This window comes from Dermacentor variabilis, chromosome 7, assembly GCF_050947875.1.
Source record: "Dermacentor variabilis isolate Ectoservices chromosome 7, ASM5094787v1, whole genome shotgun sequence".
Lineage (NCBI taxonomy): Eukaryota > Metazoa > Arthropoda > Arachnida > Ixodida > Ixodidae > Dermacentor > Dermacentor variabilis.
This window is the reverse complement of record NC_134574.1, coordinates 108,174,752-108,192,408: the sequence shown is the minus strand read 5'-3', so window position 1 is coordinate 108,192,408 and position 17,657 is coordinate 108,174,752. Positions and strand designations below refer to the sequence as shown.

The 17,657-nt window shown below is 45.6% G+C and overlaps 1 protein-coding gene across 1 annotated transcript in view; it reads right to left on the bottom strand.

Annotated features, from left to right (window-relative positions):
• LOC142588772 (ipis-1-like) overlaps nucleotides 1-17,267 on the bottom strand; it is a 41,855-nt gene extending 24,588 nt beyond the window's left edge. Inside the window, exons 1-2 of the mRNA XM_075700589.1 lie at nucleotides 17,215-17,267; nucleotides 16,944-17,129 (exon numbers count right to left, since the gene is read on the bottom strand). Of these exons, the coding sequence (XP_075556704.1) occupies nucleotides 16,944-17,129; nucleotides 17,215-17,267 (239 nt within the window). The remainder of the gene's footprint in view (nucleotides 1-16,943; nucleotides 17,130-17,214) is intronic.
• Nucleotides 17,268-17,657: the final 390 nt, after the last annotated feature.

Here is a 17,657-nt window from a genome sequence, read left to right as displayed (position 1 = left end):
GTGTATTATTATTGTTGTTTTTACCTTATTGACACGTATCTGCTTTTAAGGAACGTCGGAATTGTTTTATTTTCTACCAGCTCTGCTTCCCAGACAAACTTAAATAGCATCGCGAAGTGCCAAGACATCTACATAGTGCGTCAATTTCTTTGCTGCCTTGATCTGATTCATGATCACCGCTCTGTTACAAGCCGGCTATGGATTTGTGATATAAATGTCTGCGCCCTGCCGGCCACGTATCATCGGAGGATCTTCGCGAGGGCTAGACGCTGCTTCGCTGCGCTGTTTGTGGGCTGCTGAGAACACATTAAATGAGCTCATTTTGTTGTAGCAGTAAAGCGAAGTGCCTAAAACAGATTGTTGCACAGACTACTGTGTGCAAAATATGGCGCTACAAGGCCACAGAGTACAGAATTCAGCGCCGGCATGTATTTTTTTAAATTTTGGTAATATGTTACACAGAGAACAGTGATGGCGTAAAACATGCATTATGAAAACTGTGACGGGGCTATCCGATGTCACAGACATTTGCTGTCAGAACCAGGGCATCAAGTCTCCCTTCAGTTGAGGGGGGGGGAGCTCATAGGCCAGGTGACCAGTACACTGACATGCGCTCCTATATATATATATATATATATATATATATATATATATATATACATATATATATATATATATATATATATATATATATATATATATATATATATATATATATATATATATATATATATATATATATATATATATATATATATATAGGCACGCGAAAACCACATGTGGAAATAAGTTATGTGGCCAGGGGGACACAAAGTAGATGACAATTATCGCTGTCAGCAGCCCAATTACCTAAACTTGAATAATCAATTGTTTATTGACTGCAGCAAGTGTGTATGTTAATTTATATTGTAAAGTTAGAGGGCGTCGTGTTTCTACACAGTATCTGCTTGAAGACTTATAGCGTGTCTGTGCTCCGACATATCCTACTCCAAATTTTAATACTTGTTCGCATGATTACACTTGCATGAGCGTTAAGATCTGCGCTAAGCTCCTCCCTGATGTGACGCGGCTGTTGCGCGCGACCTTTAGTCTGACAACGGGGCGGCGACATTGGCAAAGTTGATAACTGTCCCCCTTCCCCTCTCGGCTGGAGAAATGACAGATCGAAGAACCCGGAACCGCTGTCGTGTCACGCGACCGCGCAGCCTGTAATAATGGTGCCATGCCGAAATAATGGCGCGAGTGGCGAAGTCCGAGGGTAGTGTGCGTGCATAATGGCGATTAGACGAGCGGGCATGGTCCTTGCCTGGGCTACGCAGATAAAGTGACTGCTGCTTTCCAAGCACTGTTTGTTTTACTGAAGTCAAGAGCGAACAACGGCACGGTACACGGCGCTGTCATATCTTGATTTCGCCAGCCGGGGAACAGTTATCACCTTTGCCAATCCCTCCGTCCCGTTGTCAGAATAAACGCCGCACGCAACAGGCGCGTCACATCAGGGAGGAGCTTTGCGCCGATCCTCACTCTCTTCCGTGCGTAATAATGCGAATGACAATTAATATCAGGAGTCGGGTATCTCGGGGCACAGACTTGCTAGAATAATTCTTCCAAGTGAAGCTGGGTAGAAACACGACGGCCTCTAACTTTTGAATACAAATTAACATACACACTTACTGCAGTCAATAAAAAGTTAATTATTCAAATTTAGTTGATCGGGCTGCTGACAGCGACAATTATCACCTCACTTTTTCTCCCCCTGGCCACATAACTTATTTGCACAGGTGATTTTCGTGTGCCTCCCAGTGCATAATTAAAAAAAATCCACAAAGCTTAATTTTGAGTACCCAGTATATATATAGAAACATACGCAGCCGTTTGATCTGCCTATGAAAATGGGTTGCGTTTTTTTTATGTCGGGTTGCGTTTATATATACCGAGGCCAAGAGCGGATACCATGAGATTGCTCCGCGTGCTTGCATGGCAACCTACATTGGCCCAATGCAATTCGGTGGGTTTGACAAACCAGAGCCTTTGTTCACTAAATACCCTTTCTAAGGCTCCACCTTTCGCACGGCTTGCCTCCTGCGTGACGTAATTCTCATTTTTTCGTCTATGCATGACATGGAGTAGCATTCACTCTAACGCCTACTTCTCCCTCATCGGAATGGCCAGAGGTCCCGAATGAGAACTGTAGGACACGAGTAGGATTCGGCAGGATATCTGTGCAACGAAAGTCGCTCCCAAGTCTTAAACGGTCATGTAAATTGCACTATGTTGCTAAACAATCTTTAATTGTTATCACTGTAATAATGCGCCTAGTGAATGTGCCATTTTTTATCAGGTTTAACTATGTATACACGCAAATTGTGCATATATCTATGGCTTACTTGTATGTGAATGGTTTATTTTCCCGTTCTTAATTGAAACGTGAATGCGTCCTGTGTATGGGTAGTCAAATGATGTTTAAACTTTTTTTTTCGACAAGCCATCAGCCGTTTAGGTTATTGGTCCAATTATCGTGTATCTGTTTAATCTGTGTTACTCAATAAAAGATGTCGGTCTGTCAAAAGAGACAATTGCAAACCTGCTGTGATATTAACTTCATTTTGTTGGACAAAGAAAAGATCTTTGCACCTCGCTAGATAAGCTTGAGAGCCGTCCCCTAACAGAACAGTGAATTTTTGGACACTATTCACAATTGACGTCAACCACGTTGCTCTAAAACCGCTATTATGTCTGTGCGCGTGCGTGTGCGTGTTCCTTTTATTTGGTTTTTTTTCTTAAGCATCGGAACAGAATTAGAAAGCAAAGCGCACTCATCAGTTGCTTTACTCGGGTTTGTGCGGACAGAATAATTTCATATCTTCGGTTTTCCTTATATTCTCTACGCTTTTTCAGTGCTCGTGTGCAGAGTAACCGACTGCGCAGTGAATCTGGTTAACCTCTGTGCATCTGAACATTTTCTCTTTGTCTCTCTCTCTCTCTCTGTCTCAGACATGGGCGTTCTTGGAAAGCTTTAGGCTTCGTGACACTGCATGACATAAAACCAGAATTTCTTGCCACCGTCTTACCTGTAAATATCATTTTGACGTTTACTCGCACATCTTCTTTCTGTTTTATCCAAATTCATTCTTCGCTTCCCTCGGCAATGTTTCGATGCCGTTCCCCCTCCCTATGCAGAGTAGCTTGTCAGCGGTCATATGCACAGCGGCAAAAATATAGGCCACTCAATGAAGAACTCGTCTTCCGCTCTTGAGGTCATTCGCATGCTGCTCACAGTTAGTGAATCCTCGAAACGCACTTAATTGTGTCCCCCTTCAGAGTTTCCAGGCTAACGGTTCGATTGCAGCAGGAAAACAAGATTCAAGTACAAATACTCGAATGCAAGGAATGCGTTCTCATTTCGTCAGGCATGGAGAACGACATATATGGTTTCACAAGCAGTGCATAATTCAAGCTCAAACATTTAGACTCAATATTTCCAATGATCTAATCGTTTAATAAGCAACACCAAGGGAGCGGAACTGTTGCGCGGTAACAGCAGTCACGGTATGCACCATCTGCTGTTGCTGCCACTGGTTGCCGCCCCTCGATTGTGTGACTCGTACCCACTAGGAGAGAGGGGCCGTGAAATGGGTGGATTATTCGAAGTTGTATACAAAAATCAATTTTTATAACTGCTCTAAGGTAAGGGAAGTTGAAAGGCGAGCCTGCGTGTTCAATTGAAATCAACAATCACCAAGTGAAAAGTTCAAAAAAAGGGAAACATACAAAATTTAGCCAGGCATATATTCGGTGTACCTCGTACGTTACTGGACAGCGGAGAAAACAGCCATGCGGCTAAATACCAGGGTAAAGGCCCCAAACTAAAGAACGACAGGTTCTCTTAAGGCCAGGCTATGCCTTCGAAGACCTGTCCCCTCAGTTTTATTGCCAAATTCCCTTTCCTTTTCAAGCTATATAGGATTTGTGCATGCCCAATAGCAGCGATTGTTGGCTGTCAGCGCAGTCTTGTTCCTTATAGTCCGTGTCTTTAGCACTGTTTCTACCATGGATGCATACTAACGAGCACTCCTTCAAACCTTAAATCTTCGAAGAGTTCTTTCAAGCATTTTTTTTCTTGCAGCACTAAAGCGGTGAAAAGGTAGAAGGAAGTGGTTGAACTGCGTCTTCCTTAAATTTATTCCTTTAGCACACACATCAAATCTATCTGACTCTTGGCCAAGACCCCTGAGTGGATACGTGCCAATAATTTTAAGGTCATTATCATCATTATCATTCAGAAGGGCCGACGGAAGCGTTCACAAGCTGGCCGATGAAAACGAAGCCTACCTAGTGCGTGCTCTCCATCGAACCGTTGGACGCAGTCAGGTCGGTCACGCAACCCGGAGATTTCAGGTGAGGCGACTTCTTTAATCTAGGGCAGGGTACTGGTGCTGTGTGAGTAATCGCGTCTTGTCCATGGCGTCATGTTGTCCCTGTGGCAGAGGAAAAAATGCTACAAAGAATACCGCGTACAAAACATGCTCTAATTAAAGAGATGGAAACATGCGCTGACTTCAACAGATACTATTCATAAATGTACTATTTTGTCAAAGAACGAAGGCACTCTTGCTAGGAATACAGCTGAAGCCGTGAAAATTATGTGGCTATGTGCTCTGTGCGCGAGTATACTTTCTTTACTTTCGTCTAAAGAAAGAGTTATCGTTTTTGAATGAATGGTCCGTTAGAGTTTCGCATATAGCCTTACTGCCTGTGTGTGTCTGTTGAAGTTAGGTTCCTGGCTACGTGTAATATTCGCACTAAGTATTGCATTGTCTTATCGACAAGACCGAACCTCTGCCGTTCTCGGGCAAATGCACCACGCGTGACGACTGCAATAAGAGAAGCAATTGAAGACCCCGCTGCCTCGGTGGTATGAACCTCTGTAAGTGCAATTATGAACGAACCTTTATGTGCTCCTACTGCTTTTTAACCAATATTTAACAAATAACTACTAGACCATTTATGCAGTTTTGACTCGTGTTGCCAATCATACTCATAAGGAACGCCGATCTAGCCAATCTGAATTAAGGGAATCTCTGTCCCTGTCACCTGTATGTAGGACGGATGGAAATGAAGTTCAAGGTTATTCTCGCAGTGGCGACGCTTTTTAACTCTTAGGCGCCTATCGTTACTCGCCAACCGTGTGTTCCATTTGATCCGAATAAACTCTGCTGCAGGAGCAGACGTTCCTTTACTTCCGGTGTTTGTCTTCTGAAGCAACACTTCACATTTTATGTTGCAGGTTTATCAACCAGCCGGACATCTAGCATAGGGAAACCTCGAGCGCACATTCAACATGGGTAAGTTGGTTTTCAGCGTTACACGCACGCACGCACGCACGCACGCACGCGCACACACACGCACACGCACACGCACACGCACACACGCACACACACACACACACACACACACACACACACACACACACACACACACACACACACACACACACACACACACACACACACACACACACACACACACACACACACACACACACGTTTCTGGTTGGCATGTAATACTGTTCTTTTTTAATTTCTATCAATAAAAATGTATTGTAGTATATATTGCCCTATTACCCCTGTCTAGGTAAATTTGCCGACAATGTGGAAGTTGCACGAGGGGTCACAATTTTCAGGTAGCTAATTAGAGATATTCATTTATTGATTTCTAACTTATTCACTGCCTTGCGAAATTGAAGCTGAAGAGCATAGTGCCGCGATGTCTGCTTAGCGCAGAAATACTAAAGCTAACGGCACTTCTGAGATATCCCGTCTCCAAACTGTGATAAAGTATGGATTGGAGTTACAGTTGAGACCATCCTGAACTGTTTTGTGCACCCTTATCGTAAAGAAGTAACCAAGAGACCAATGCACTTCGCAGCATGCGTTAAAGTCCGGTATCTCAAAGGTAGTTTTGTTTTTATGATTTCTGCTAAGCGAGCGTGACTTCAGTACTGACCGACTTAATTTCGCAATGGGACTTAAAGCGAATTATTACAACGTTAATTGTCAAAGGCCTTTAATTTAGCTACTTCGGGGTCGCGATTCTCAACGCAACCAGCGTCCGTCTCTTAAATCCACTTTAACAGACCGAATTGCACTATCCCTCACAGGCAGTTAAAAAAAACTGTTGGAACTACGTTGCAGCTTTCCTCGATTCGTACTATTAAGAGGAAGCTTTAGCTCGGGCTCAACTCCGACGCGGCCTATTCAAATACATGTAAAAACGCAAAAACGTTTTTCTGAGATAACCCCTGGAACGATTTTAATGAAATTTGTTGCATTTGAGAGGGACAGTGAAATTCTAGTGACTGTTGGTCGCGGAACTTCTATTTAGTTCCTGAATTTAGTTAAAAAGGTTTTCAAAAATTCGAAAGTTTGAAAAAATAGAAGCATGAAGTTTACGAATTTATAACAGTGCATCAAGAGCAGATATCGCGGTTCTGTGAACGAGATCCATCAGATCATTGAAAGCGGACAAATTCGATACGTCATTTTATATCTTACGTGAATTTGTTACGTTGTTTACAAGGGTTCTGCAAAACCTATATTTCCATTTTACAATATTTTTTGACATTCATGTGTAACCTATCAATTTTGTCCGCTTTAGATGTACTATTAGATGCAGTTCACGGAATTGTATTATCAATTTTAGTTGCTGAGTTACAGAGCTGTAAACTTGAAAGTTTCGTTTTTTGAAAATTTTCAATTTTTGCCAATTTTTAATAAGAAATTGACGACCTAAATCAAAAATCCGAAACCAACAGTCACTAGATCTTAAGTTTTTCTTTTAAATGCAACAAACCTCGTCAAATTTGGTGCAGTGGTTGCCGAGAAAAACGAATTCTGCTTTTACATGTATTTAGATAGGAGCACCCGAGCTAAAGCTTCCTCTTAAGTCTGACGTAGACCTGTGCGCTTCTGCCTCGCATTCACGAGGTACTGGGTTCGAATCCCGGTGCCATTGGAAACCCACCGGTTTTTTTATGGGCAGAGATGGTCCTTGTGCAGGTGCGTGGGTACTTGTTGGGTTTATCATCTCGAACAGGGGATCTATTAAGATCATTAGATGTGGCCTCTCTGGGAGCCCTTGTCTAACCACTGACGGCCTTGTTAATGGTTGTCCACCGTTGCTGTGGGTTGAAATAGGTGCATGAGCGCCCCGTGCCAGGTACTCGGTCATTAAGGGACCTGAAAGTTTGGAAAGGGGTGTCTCTCTCCTCAACATTAGCCCGTGGCCTCCTAGTAGGTGATTTTGGATGCCAAATGACAAGCTGTAGCGGCCCGGAACACTTCGTGTAAAGGGGACAAATGGCTCAAAGATGGCCACCCATTTGGCTTGAAGCAGGCAGGCTGGACATAGCTATGTCGGGCCGTGACGTAGTTTCCGTTTCATTCCGATGGCGGAAGCTTACGGTAGAACTAGCCATAAACTGGCTCCTGTGCCAAAGGATACGCTAGTGACTTGCAAGGCTGATTTTCGCCCGATGCCCAGAATTTACATGCTTGTTTAGCAGGTTCCGTCGGTGCGCCAAAAATGGTATAGCTGCTGGGCAAAATGTGCCCGACGAATCCTTGGACAAATTGGCACAGTCTCATAACCTCTACGGCAAAGTTTACTGAAGCAAGGTTTGGGTACAGGCTAGTTGGTATTCCATTGTTTCAAACATCACTTACAGCGCATACATAGATAAGGGACCTAAAGAACGACTTGTCTTCGTCGTTCTTTCGGTCCCTTGTCTATGAATGCGCTGTAAGTGATATTTGAAGCATAGTTCGGGCGCTCTCCCCTAAATACATGGGAACAGATCATTCGTTTTTCTCGGCTACCGCTGCACCGAATACAGTGAGTTTTGCTACACTGAAAGGAAAAAAGGTAATATTATGAAGCGTAATTTCCAAGCCACAGCAATTTTTGCGCTGTATAGCGCTGTTTCCTCCGTGTACAGTTCGCCAAGTCAGGTGCAAGGAAACGCCTTTTGTCTAGGACCCTTTGGTTTCTTGTATAAGCAAACTAAATGAATGAATAAACAAATGAAATTATACGGCCACTCCAAGCGAATGTTCGCCGTCGCCGTCGTCGTTATGTTCCGTATAGTGTCCAAGGACGATTACATCGTCGCCGCGGGCCGTATGCTGTATGGGCGAGGGAAATCGTGCGACGGTGAGCTGACGATCGCGGCTTAATCTCACGCGTGCAACGGAGGATAGCGGGGAGGAAGCGCGCCGTCTTCCGTCGCCCGAAGGCTCCGGGAAAAGGGGAGTGACGGGAAGAGGGGGTCATTCTACTCCGGCGGTTGCTCCATATGGCACGAGCCCGCGCGCTGTATCTTGACAGCAATCTCCTCTGTGCGAACAGAGTCTAGGTTCGCCAAAGGCGCAGTCAGTCATCGCTGCGTGCGTGCTGTATTCGTGACGCTCCCATTATCTTGAAGCGATAGGCAGCACTTCGCTCGCTGCTTCTGCCGCGCTTCCTCTCGGAACCCTTTTGACAGCGTGTGGTCGCGGTCATCGAGTGTGGTGTGTTCATGTTTGCCTGTGCGTGGGTTATATGATACTTGTTAATTTAGTAAGCTAATGTTTACAGGTTTATACGGCCGATAAAGTTACTGTTCTTACTCAGTATAGTTGTCTACTAATTTGCTAACGCAATGCATGTTTGGCGTTTCGGGGAAACTGCGAGTTTTTTACCTTGGCCGTCGAAGTGTGATTATATATTGTTAACAACTGTAAAATTTCGAGAAACAAGACTATCAAGTATGGAACACTGTAAATCGGCAATGAAAAATGATGTCACAAATGTGTAAACTGCACCTAATACTACATCTGAAGCCGAGAAAATTGATGTATCACACATTGCTTTCAAATATGAAACAAATTTGTTATTCAGACTTCTCCAAACCCTTCTGAACTTTGCAACAAATTGACGTAAGCAGTAATGTTATATACAGAATTTGTCCGCTTTACGTGATCTAGCGGATCAATTTAACGGAAATGCGATGTCTGCTGTCGATGCTGAGGTAGGCACTTGTAAATTTCAGGCTTCCATTACTTTAACTTACCAATAATTCTTTATTTCTTGTTAAATCAAGGTTCTAAATAAAACTTCCTCTTCCTAATGTCAACAAAAAGCTTTCCCTCTCAAATGTTTGATTCATTTGATTCACTCTCATTTGATTGAAATCGGTCAAGATAACGTCTTACAACATCACTGCTGCGTTTTGAATGTACTTGAATACGTGACGTTGGGATTGGTCTCGAGCTAGAGTATTCCCTTAAGCACGTTTCATTTCCACTGCAAGAACACGAGTAAAGCCTGAACGACTCCTGTCTGTAGAAGAACATCGTGGTTTTAGTAGCGACCAAAGTGAAAACTAATTTAACATAGCCACAACTTGTGCAGGAAACCTTCTTGCTCTATAGTTGCTACAGCCTTGGCCGAAAAACTTGAAGCCGCTGTGAATGGCTGGGGGGGAGGGGGCGTTTCTACAATTGCTTGTAGGTACAGCGGGGCGGGGCGCGTTTCACGGCACTCGACGTTTCTGCGCAGGCGCAAGTAATAGCGGGTACAAGGGAGAAAATCAGGGGGCCTTTGTCCTTGAATATGTGAGTCTGCTTAGGCACAACGGAGTTTAAGGCGTGTTGTGTGCTTTTGTCGCCCAAGCATGCCGGCATTGCGGAGTGCGGTCCAGTTTATTTACGCTCCGCCGCTGGCGGGCCGCGCGGTGAGGCAGTGGGCGCGGACGCCCCATTTGGTGATCGCTGTGTCTGAAGGGGCAAGGTTCTGACTGGTGTTGTAAAAGTTGCGGGTCGCTTTTTTTAGGTGCGACGATAGGTTGCATTTTTACAGGCACTGCTCCAGGAGGTCACATGTAACCGTCAAACGGAGGCCTCAGGAGAGCACCTGAGGTTATATTAAAGCAGGTGGTACAGGATCTCCTGGGCACCCAAGTGGTAGCGGGGGGATCAAAGCTGGAAGCAGGGCAGCCCGTGGATTGGGGCCTTTGCAAGCCCCAGCCCACGGACCAGTCCGGGTTCTAGCTTTGATGCCCCCGTTGCCGCTTTGGTGCCCTAGAGGCGCCGCCAATAATGCGAAATAATGAGACGTTTTAATTAGTAAAAAACACGATTGAATAAATATAATTGCATCGAGCCGACAACTTGCGATGCTAAGTTCAGCACTACCGCGGCCCCCGACTTTTGCCGGCACGCCTAGGGACAAGCGCAATATAACACGCGCTAAGAAACTCCCCTGTAGTGCCTAGGCAGAGTGCTTAGGCAGTGCAAAAGTCCCCACATTTCCTCTGTCGCACCCGCTCTTACTCGCGCATGCGCGCAAACGTCCGTCGTCTGCGCAAGTGCCACGCCCCGCTGTACCTACTACCAATCGGAAATACGCAGCCGGGGAGCAGCTGTGCACCGCTATCGCGGCTTCTGTGCCGCCGGAGCGCGCCGCTGCTCGCTTGTGCCGAGGATAAAGAGGGCGAGGGAAGGATGTCTCTCAAGCATCCTTCGATAACAGCGCTCGTGAAATACGACGCTTCGCCGTGCTCCCTCTCGGGTCACAGAATAAAGCGTATTTCCTTTCTTTAGATCACTATCACAGCGCTCGTGAAATGCGAATGCGACGCGGTTCGTTCTGCCAGCTGCGAGGTCGTCTTTCGGCCGCCGTGGGGCGGCACTTCGTGCGAGTGAATGCGCCAGCCTGGGCAAAACTGCCCGGCTTCCATGCAGCGCATCATACAATAAAAATTGTCCGAATCATCGAAATTACCTGTTAAAATTTTATCCTACGCATTGAAAGGCGAGAGCGTTCGCCTTATGCTTTTAGATAAACATTTTGCATGTGTTTCTGAGTGCGATGAAAGCAAAATGTAAACTGACATTTCTCAGGCGCTGTCTAGCGTTGTTCCAGGTTTTATTGTAATACGCGGGCAATTGAATCATCGTTCGCTTAGAAAAGACCACAACCAGTAATTACGACTACAAAGGCTCCTTTCGGAAAGGGCCTGTAACCAGTGTTACAATATTTCAAATACGTTGACTGCACTTCTCCACTAAGGAACGACCACACGAGTGCGTTTGGCGTTGATGTTCTTTAATTAAACCCACAGTGAAGACCCGCGTCAAGCCTTTTCGGGGCTTTTTGTCTTTGCCCCTAAGCATCTCAGGATGTTTGAGTAAACTGATTTGATTTGATTTGTGTAGCCGATTGAGTTAGTCCAATTCCCTCGGTATTTTGGAAAGTGTCCACTACCTCACCTTTTTTTTATGTCTTCGTGCACACTTCCTCATCGTCGTTAGGGCCCACTTTCATGCACATATGAGGCCAGTGTAAGTTCATCCGTTTGCATTTGGCATCGCGCTTTTGAATCGCGTAATGTAGACCATGGGCCACGAGATTATAGGGCTCTCGCATATTGAAAGGCTAGCTACCTGTGACATTCATGATTACAAATACGAGATGCCGTTATGGCACGTTATTTAATATATAATTCAGCTGCTGAAGTCAGACCTTAGCTGCCATTCTCGCAAAGTTCGCGTGTTCGAGCTTGCGCAGGACTATTCATAACGTTTTTCCTTTAATTTGGTCCCGGAAAACATTAACTGGCGATGACGATACTCGGAATTGCAAAATTCGAGCGCATCGCGTTTGACAGCGGTCGCCAGAGACTCCCGCCCGCTCGTCCTGCATACGCTGCAAACCGCACGCTGGCCGGTCGGGTGGCTTAAGCTGGAACCGCATGGCGCGTTTTTCGCGAGCGAAAAACGCGACGGGCGGCAAACGCCCGCGTTGCCGCCGACGCGCGAGCACCCGTACGAAAAAAAGGAGCGGCGCTTTTGCGCCGCGTTTTCCGGGTTGCCAGACAACATAACTCTCAACGACATGTATTGTCTCTGTTACCGCATATATAATATGCCCTTAAACTTACAGAACACTACAATAAAAACAATCTGAGTGTAATTAGACAGCGACATTTCTTTCCGAAGTGTATTTATCAAGCTTAATTTCAAGCAGCAATATCGTGTGCGAAACTGCGACTATGTACCTTCCGCATGCTGAGAAGCCGCTGCTTGTTTACAACTTCACATATAAAAAGGAGGGTCGGCCGCTTACTACCGAGCAGAAGAGGCGATTGCTACTATTAACGGGGATGCTGATACTGAAGCAAGAAAAAATGCGGGTCAGGAGGTACATGTGGGTGCGGCCTGCCTGGTTGAGAAGAGAGCGAGCACCATACACTGGTAATATTATTAGCAAATTGTCTTGCCAGTATTAGCGATGAGACGCGACGCTTCTCCACTTTAGTAATTAGGGCCTCGTTGAAGGTTGCTTTGTTCATTTTAGGTGAACACGATGCGCGAACCAACACGATGCGCGAACGAAATCACGGTAGCACACGTTTTCCTTGACGCGCGCGCCAGTTCTGCCGCGAAAAAAAAAAAAAAATTCCGCCAAGGAGGTTCCGTCGAGATGCTTAGAGATGCGCAGAGAGCAGGGCCATCTGGTGGCAAAAAAAGAACCAAAATGCGCCGTGACCAAATGCCACGTGACTTACTTGAACTCTGATTGGTGGACGCGCCGCGCGACGCGATTTTTTCTACTCCGAGCAGCAGCACGCGGCGGCGCGATTTCGTGGCGGATCATGCTGGGCACGCGTCAAAATGACGCGCGCGTCCCACCATCCGCGCGTCAATCGCGCCTGAAATCGCTGCCATGCGGTTCCGCCTTAAGGATGCTTTAGACACATGCTTCCCTCGCCCTCTTTATCCTCGCCGCAAGCGAGCAGCGGAGCGCGCCGACAGTGGCAACGCCGTGATAGAGGAGCGCAGCTGCTCCCCGGCCTTTCAAAGTGGGATCAAGTTTTTTGACCAAGACGGTACATCTTTAAAGTACAGCCGCAGAAAACGACTGCTCGTATGTGGCTCATATGATATATGCAGTGTTAACCGACTGTGCTCTCGACCGCGTTCGAGGAAAAAGAATAATTGTTGCTCCGCTTTTTACTAACGTTATACAAATGGCATGAAGCCAAGGTGGGGACAGAAATTGCGGTTATGAAGCTTAGAAAATGTTTATTGGGGACCTTAAAGGGACACTAAAGGGAAAAATGATTTCTTCTGCATCAGTAAATTACCATTCTACAACAGCAAAAACACGACTCTTACAACGATAAGACGTTTGGTAAGCCAGAAAAAGCGCAAGAATGAAATACGGGTGGCGACGCCTACTTGAGTTCCCGCACCTGGTGGCATTGACGTCTTGGATTTTGCTGGCGTCTTCTAGCGCCTACTAACTATATATAGCGGCACAGATTGACTACATTCTGTTCTAAAGGAACGAAATATTAAACATGGCACGTTTCGCGAACTTTCGCTCAGCCAACGCGGCCCAAATGCGAAAACATGCTTTGGAATCCATGACGTCACGCTGACGTACCGGCGCTGGGGTATCGGCGCGAAATTCAAATACTGATACTTGGACCTTCATTTTCTCATCTAATAATCAAACTATCTTTTTGAAATAACTTCATTGCTTCATTAGTCTAAACTGATCTATTGTTTCACTTTAATGTCCCTTTAACGTTTCTGCTTATAAGAACAGAGTAAGGAAATGCAGGCTAGGTTATGGGTACGTAATGTGCACATGTGCGGTAAACGCAAAGGAGGCACAAATAATCCATGCTCGTCTTTCCTCGCAGAATTCGAGTCTCCCATGATGCCCACGGTGAAACAAAGCGGTAAGTATCGCAGCTTTCAGACTGAATGACAAATTATGTATCTCTCTCTCTATTGGAACGTGAGCTCCTGCCGATAACTTAATCGAGAACTTACATCTTGCCAAGCGCCACGCACACAAGCAGGCGTCTTAAGGGACGGCTTATGCACAATACACGCAGCCTTCCGCACAACTTCCGCACGCGTGCGGGACTTGCAGAAAATTGCACGTGTCATAAACAGATGTATAAATTTAGGTTTACACTGCTCAGGCGAACCCAGGCTAAACCTAAATTTCGGTGCTTGTGTGGGACATGTGCAGTTTTCTGCACGTCCTCACACGTGCGATAGGTGTTCGGAGGGCCGCGCCGATTGAGCATAAGTCGGCCCTAAATCTAGCGCGCTGTGCCGTCTCGATTGGTCTGTAGCTACAAGTCCCCTCTCTTCAGTTCGCTTTCTTTTCGCTCTCTCTCTTTTGACGTGGCGCTGCCAACTTCAGTGCGCAGCAGCAGGCGACATTCGACCAAGGGTTGGCAAGTCTAAAGCTTTAAGCGCCAACTGTAACAAAATTTTACTCGGCCCAAATTGGTTTGATGAGTATTGTATACAACTGAAGGAATATTAAGAAAGTGCTCCGGCGAGGAATCGGAGGGCTTGTGAGCCCACAGAACCATTAGGCAACGCTTTCTTGCATGCATTATATATCAACGAATCTGGGCACAGTGACGATATAAAGCTGTCAATAGGAAGTATTTGGTTGACAACTAATGCGTGACGGAACGAGGCTAGAAATGAAAACATAGGGACGATTTTCAGGAAACTGTATATCGCTCGGTGTGACTTCCTTTTTCTCACGTGAAAAAAACACACCTACTGTGCAATTTAATGTCCCTTATACTGAATATAAAATGGCCATTCGCTCAGCCAAGAATTACTTTTTTTCTGAAACACTACCTCATCTGCTCACAACTGATCCTAAGAAGTTTTGGAACATTATTAACGTACGCAAACCCAGAGAAATCGTTCTGAAAACTGACGATAGATTTCCTGTCCCCCGTGAGCTTTGCTCAACGGTTTTTAACAACACATTCTCGCTATCTTTTTCTAACACTCTAATAGATACTTCACCGTCCACACGTGCCTTTACGTGCCCTGAGATGGAGCCGATTTCGGTCGATTTAGATGGCATATACAATTTGATTATGAAAGCTAAACTTTCTTCATCGGCAGGTGTTGATACCATAAATTACAAATTCCTTAAGAGTACTGTAGCGTATTCATCTGCTTTCTTGTCATATATTTTTACGCAGTCTTTGGAGAGTTCAACACTTCTGGACGACTGGTCGACGGCGAAGGTGATTCCAGTTCACAAATCCAGTGGTACTCATAACCCCTTAAACTACCGGCCGATCTCCTTAACTTCTATTCCATGCCAATTATTAGAGCACATAATCTACTGCAACCTGATTAGCTTTCTCGAGTCTAATAATTTTTTTGCATCACAGCAACATGATTTTCGCATAAATTATTCTTGTGAGACTCAATTATTAACCTTTACTAATGACTTGTCTTCCGCATTAGATCGAGCTTCAGTTATTGACTGCATCTTCCTTGACTTCGCGAAATCTTTCGATACCGTCTCACATCGACTACTATTACTGAAACTTAGCACACTCCATCTTGATTGCAACCTGCTTAAGTGGATTGAATGTTTCTTGCAGAATAGAACACAGTACGTTTCTGTTGATGATCATGACTCTAAATCATGCAATGTAACATCCGGTGTTCCTCAGGGGTCGGTCCTAGGGCCTCTTCTTTTTCTAATTTGTATTAATGACCTGCCTGATTCTGTTACTTCTAACATAAGGCTCTTTGCAGACGACTGCGTTCTGTACCGCGTAATTTCTAATGATTCTGACTTCTCCGTTCTTCAATCTATCTTAAATAAAATTTCTTCTTGGTGTGATGCATGACTTATGAAACTAAACATTAACAAATGTAAAGCAATGAGGGTGTCTCGAAAGATTAACCAGTCCATTTCTCAGGGCTATGATCTTAACGGTTGCCCTCTTCAGTTCGTCGACAGCTACAAGTATCTAGGCGTCCAAATCACTAATAATCTGTCATGGCAGAAGCATATCCACCATGTTATTAACAAAGCTAACAGTTCCCTTTGTTTTCTTAGGCGGAATTTCCGCCTCGCTCGCGTTCCGCTGAAACTACTACTATATAAAACACTCGTGCGTTCTAAACTCGAGTACGCTTCATCGATGTGGGACCCGTACACTAGCTCGTTAACACAGTCCATAGAATCGGTTCAGAACCGCTCAATGAGGTTTATCCTCTCTAACTACTATCGCTTAGCCAGCATTTCTCGCATGAAGCAAACGCTCGAACTACCTCTCCTTTCTACTAGACGTCGAATTTCCCGCTTGTATCTGTTTCACAAAATATACTACACTAATAATGAGCTAAAAATGACACTTTTTTCGTCACCGAGCCATATGTGATTCCGTATTGATCATAAAATGAAGGTTGGGGTTCCTCAGTGTAAAAGCAATGTATACCTCGAAGCCTTCATCCCGAAAACAAGTCAAGACTGGAATCGCCTTCCCGCATCCATCGCCACTATCACAGACCATGATGTGTTCAAGTCGGCTATCTGTGACCATGTGCTGCCGCATTAGCTATGTATTTTTCTTTTTCTATTGCCACTCCTCTCTGTAATGCCTGTACGGCCCTGAGAGTAAATAAATGAAATGAAGTGCTCAGCAACTACTGTGAGGCTGTTGAGCCGACCTTCAAACCTGTGCGAGATTATGCGCAGAGTACTGACTGCGACCTCGATGCAATATACTGGCCTCGCCTACGTTGCGATATCTCAGCTCTGATCAACTCGAATACTTATGCAGCATGGGTGTATAATCAAGCAACATGTCTTTATTACTCCCTTCCTCAACACAATGTGTGATGACGCGGATTATGCCCTGTGGCCGTCACAAGGCAAAGTGTTTGACCAGCCAGTTTGTAGTGATGATGACAGTGTGACAACAACAAGAGGAGAATTAATGATGACAATTACGGAAGGAGACCGCGTGCGACGAACAAGGAAGCGGCGTGCGTAGACCGGGAGTGGGTGAGAGCGAGCGGGAGGCCCGTATACGACAGCTCGCTGACCGGGGGTCGAGGCTCGGGTACTGGCGACCGGGTGTCCGGCTACCGTACAGACCTGGGCTGAGATCTCGCTCACACCGGCTGCTGTCGCAGCGGCCTGGTGCAGTGCTTCGTGCTGGAAACCGAGATGTTCCAGGAGTGGCTGGCGCGTATCTGGCCTTTACAGCAATGGCCTGGTGCTCTGCCGGCCTGCTGTCCCCATTGTTTCCCCGTCACGACCAGGTGCAACGTGGTGGTGACGGCGTATAGGACGGGGCCGTCTCAAGCCACTTACCAGCTGCGCTGAAGACTCGGACTATGCAGCGACACGGCGGCAACGACAACCATCATGCGTGCCCGCAGCAACCACGCACATCATTAAGGCGGACAGACGTCTTCAGGACTCTTACTCTAGTCTGCGTGAACGTAAAGCATTCTGTACACTGAAAGGACTTTGTGGGCAAGTTGGTGCGTAGATTTCCTAGGTATACTTTGTGGCGCAATATAGATTTCTTGGAAAGGGACAGAAGAAAGGAAGACAGTGAAGCGCCAAACTACCAACTGTTTAATGACAGCCTGAAAAAACGTATACAAGAAAAGACAACTTCCGCTCATGGGCAGGGAGCCAAGGTGTGACAGAACAACATGGTCATGATACCATGCTTTGGAAAAAGCACATTTCTGCGGAATATAATACGATAGATGTATCGCTGACACAATCAGACCCTTTCTTTTTAA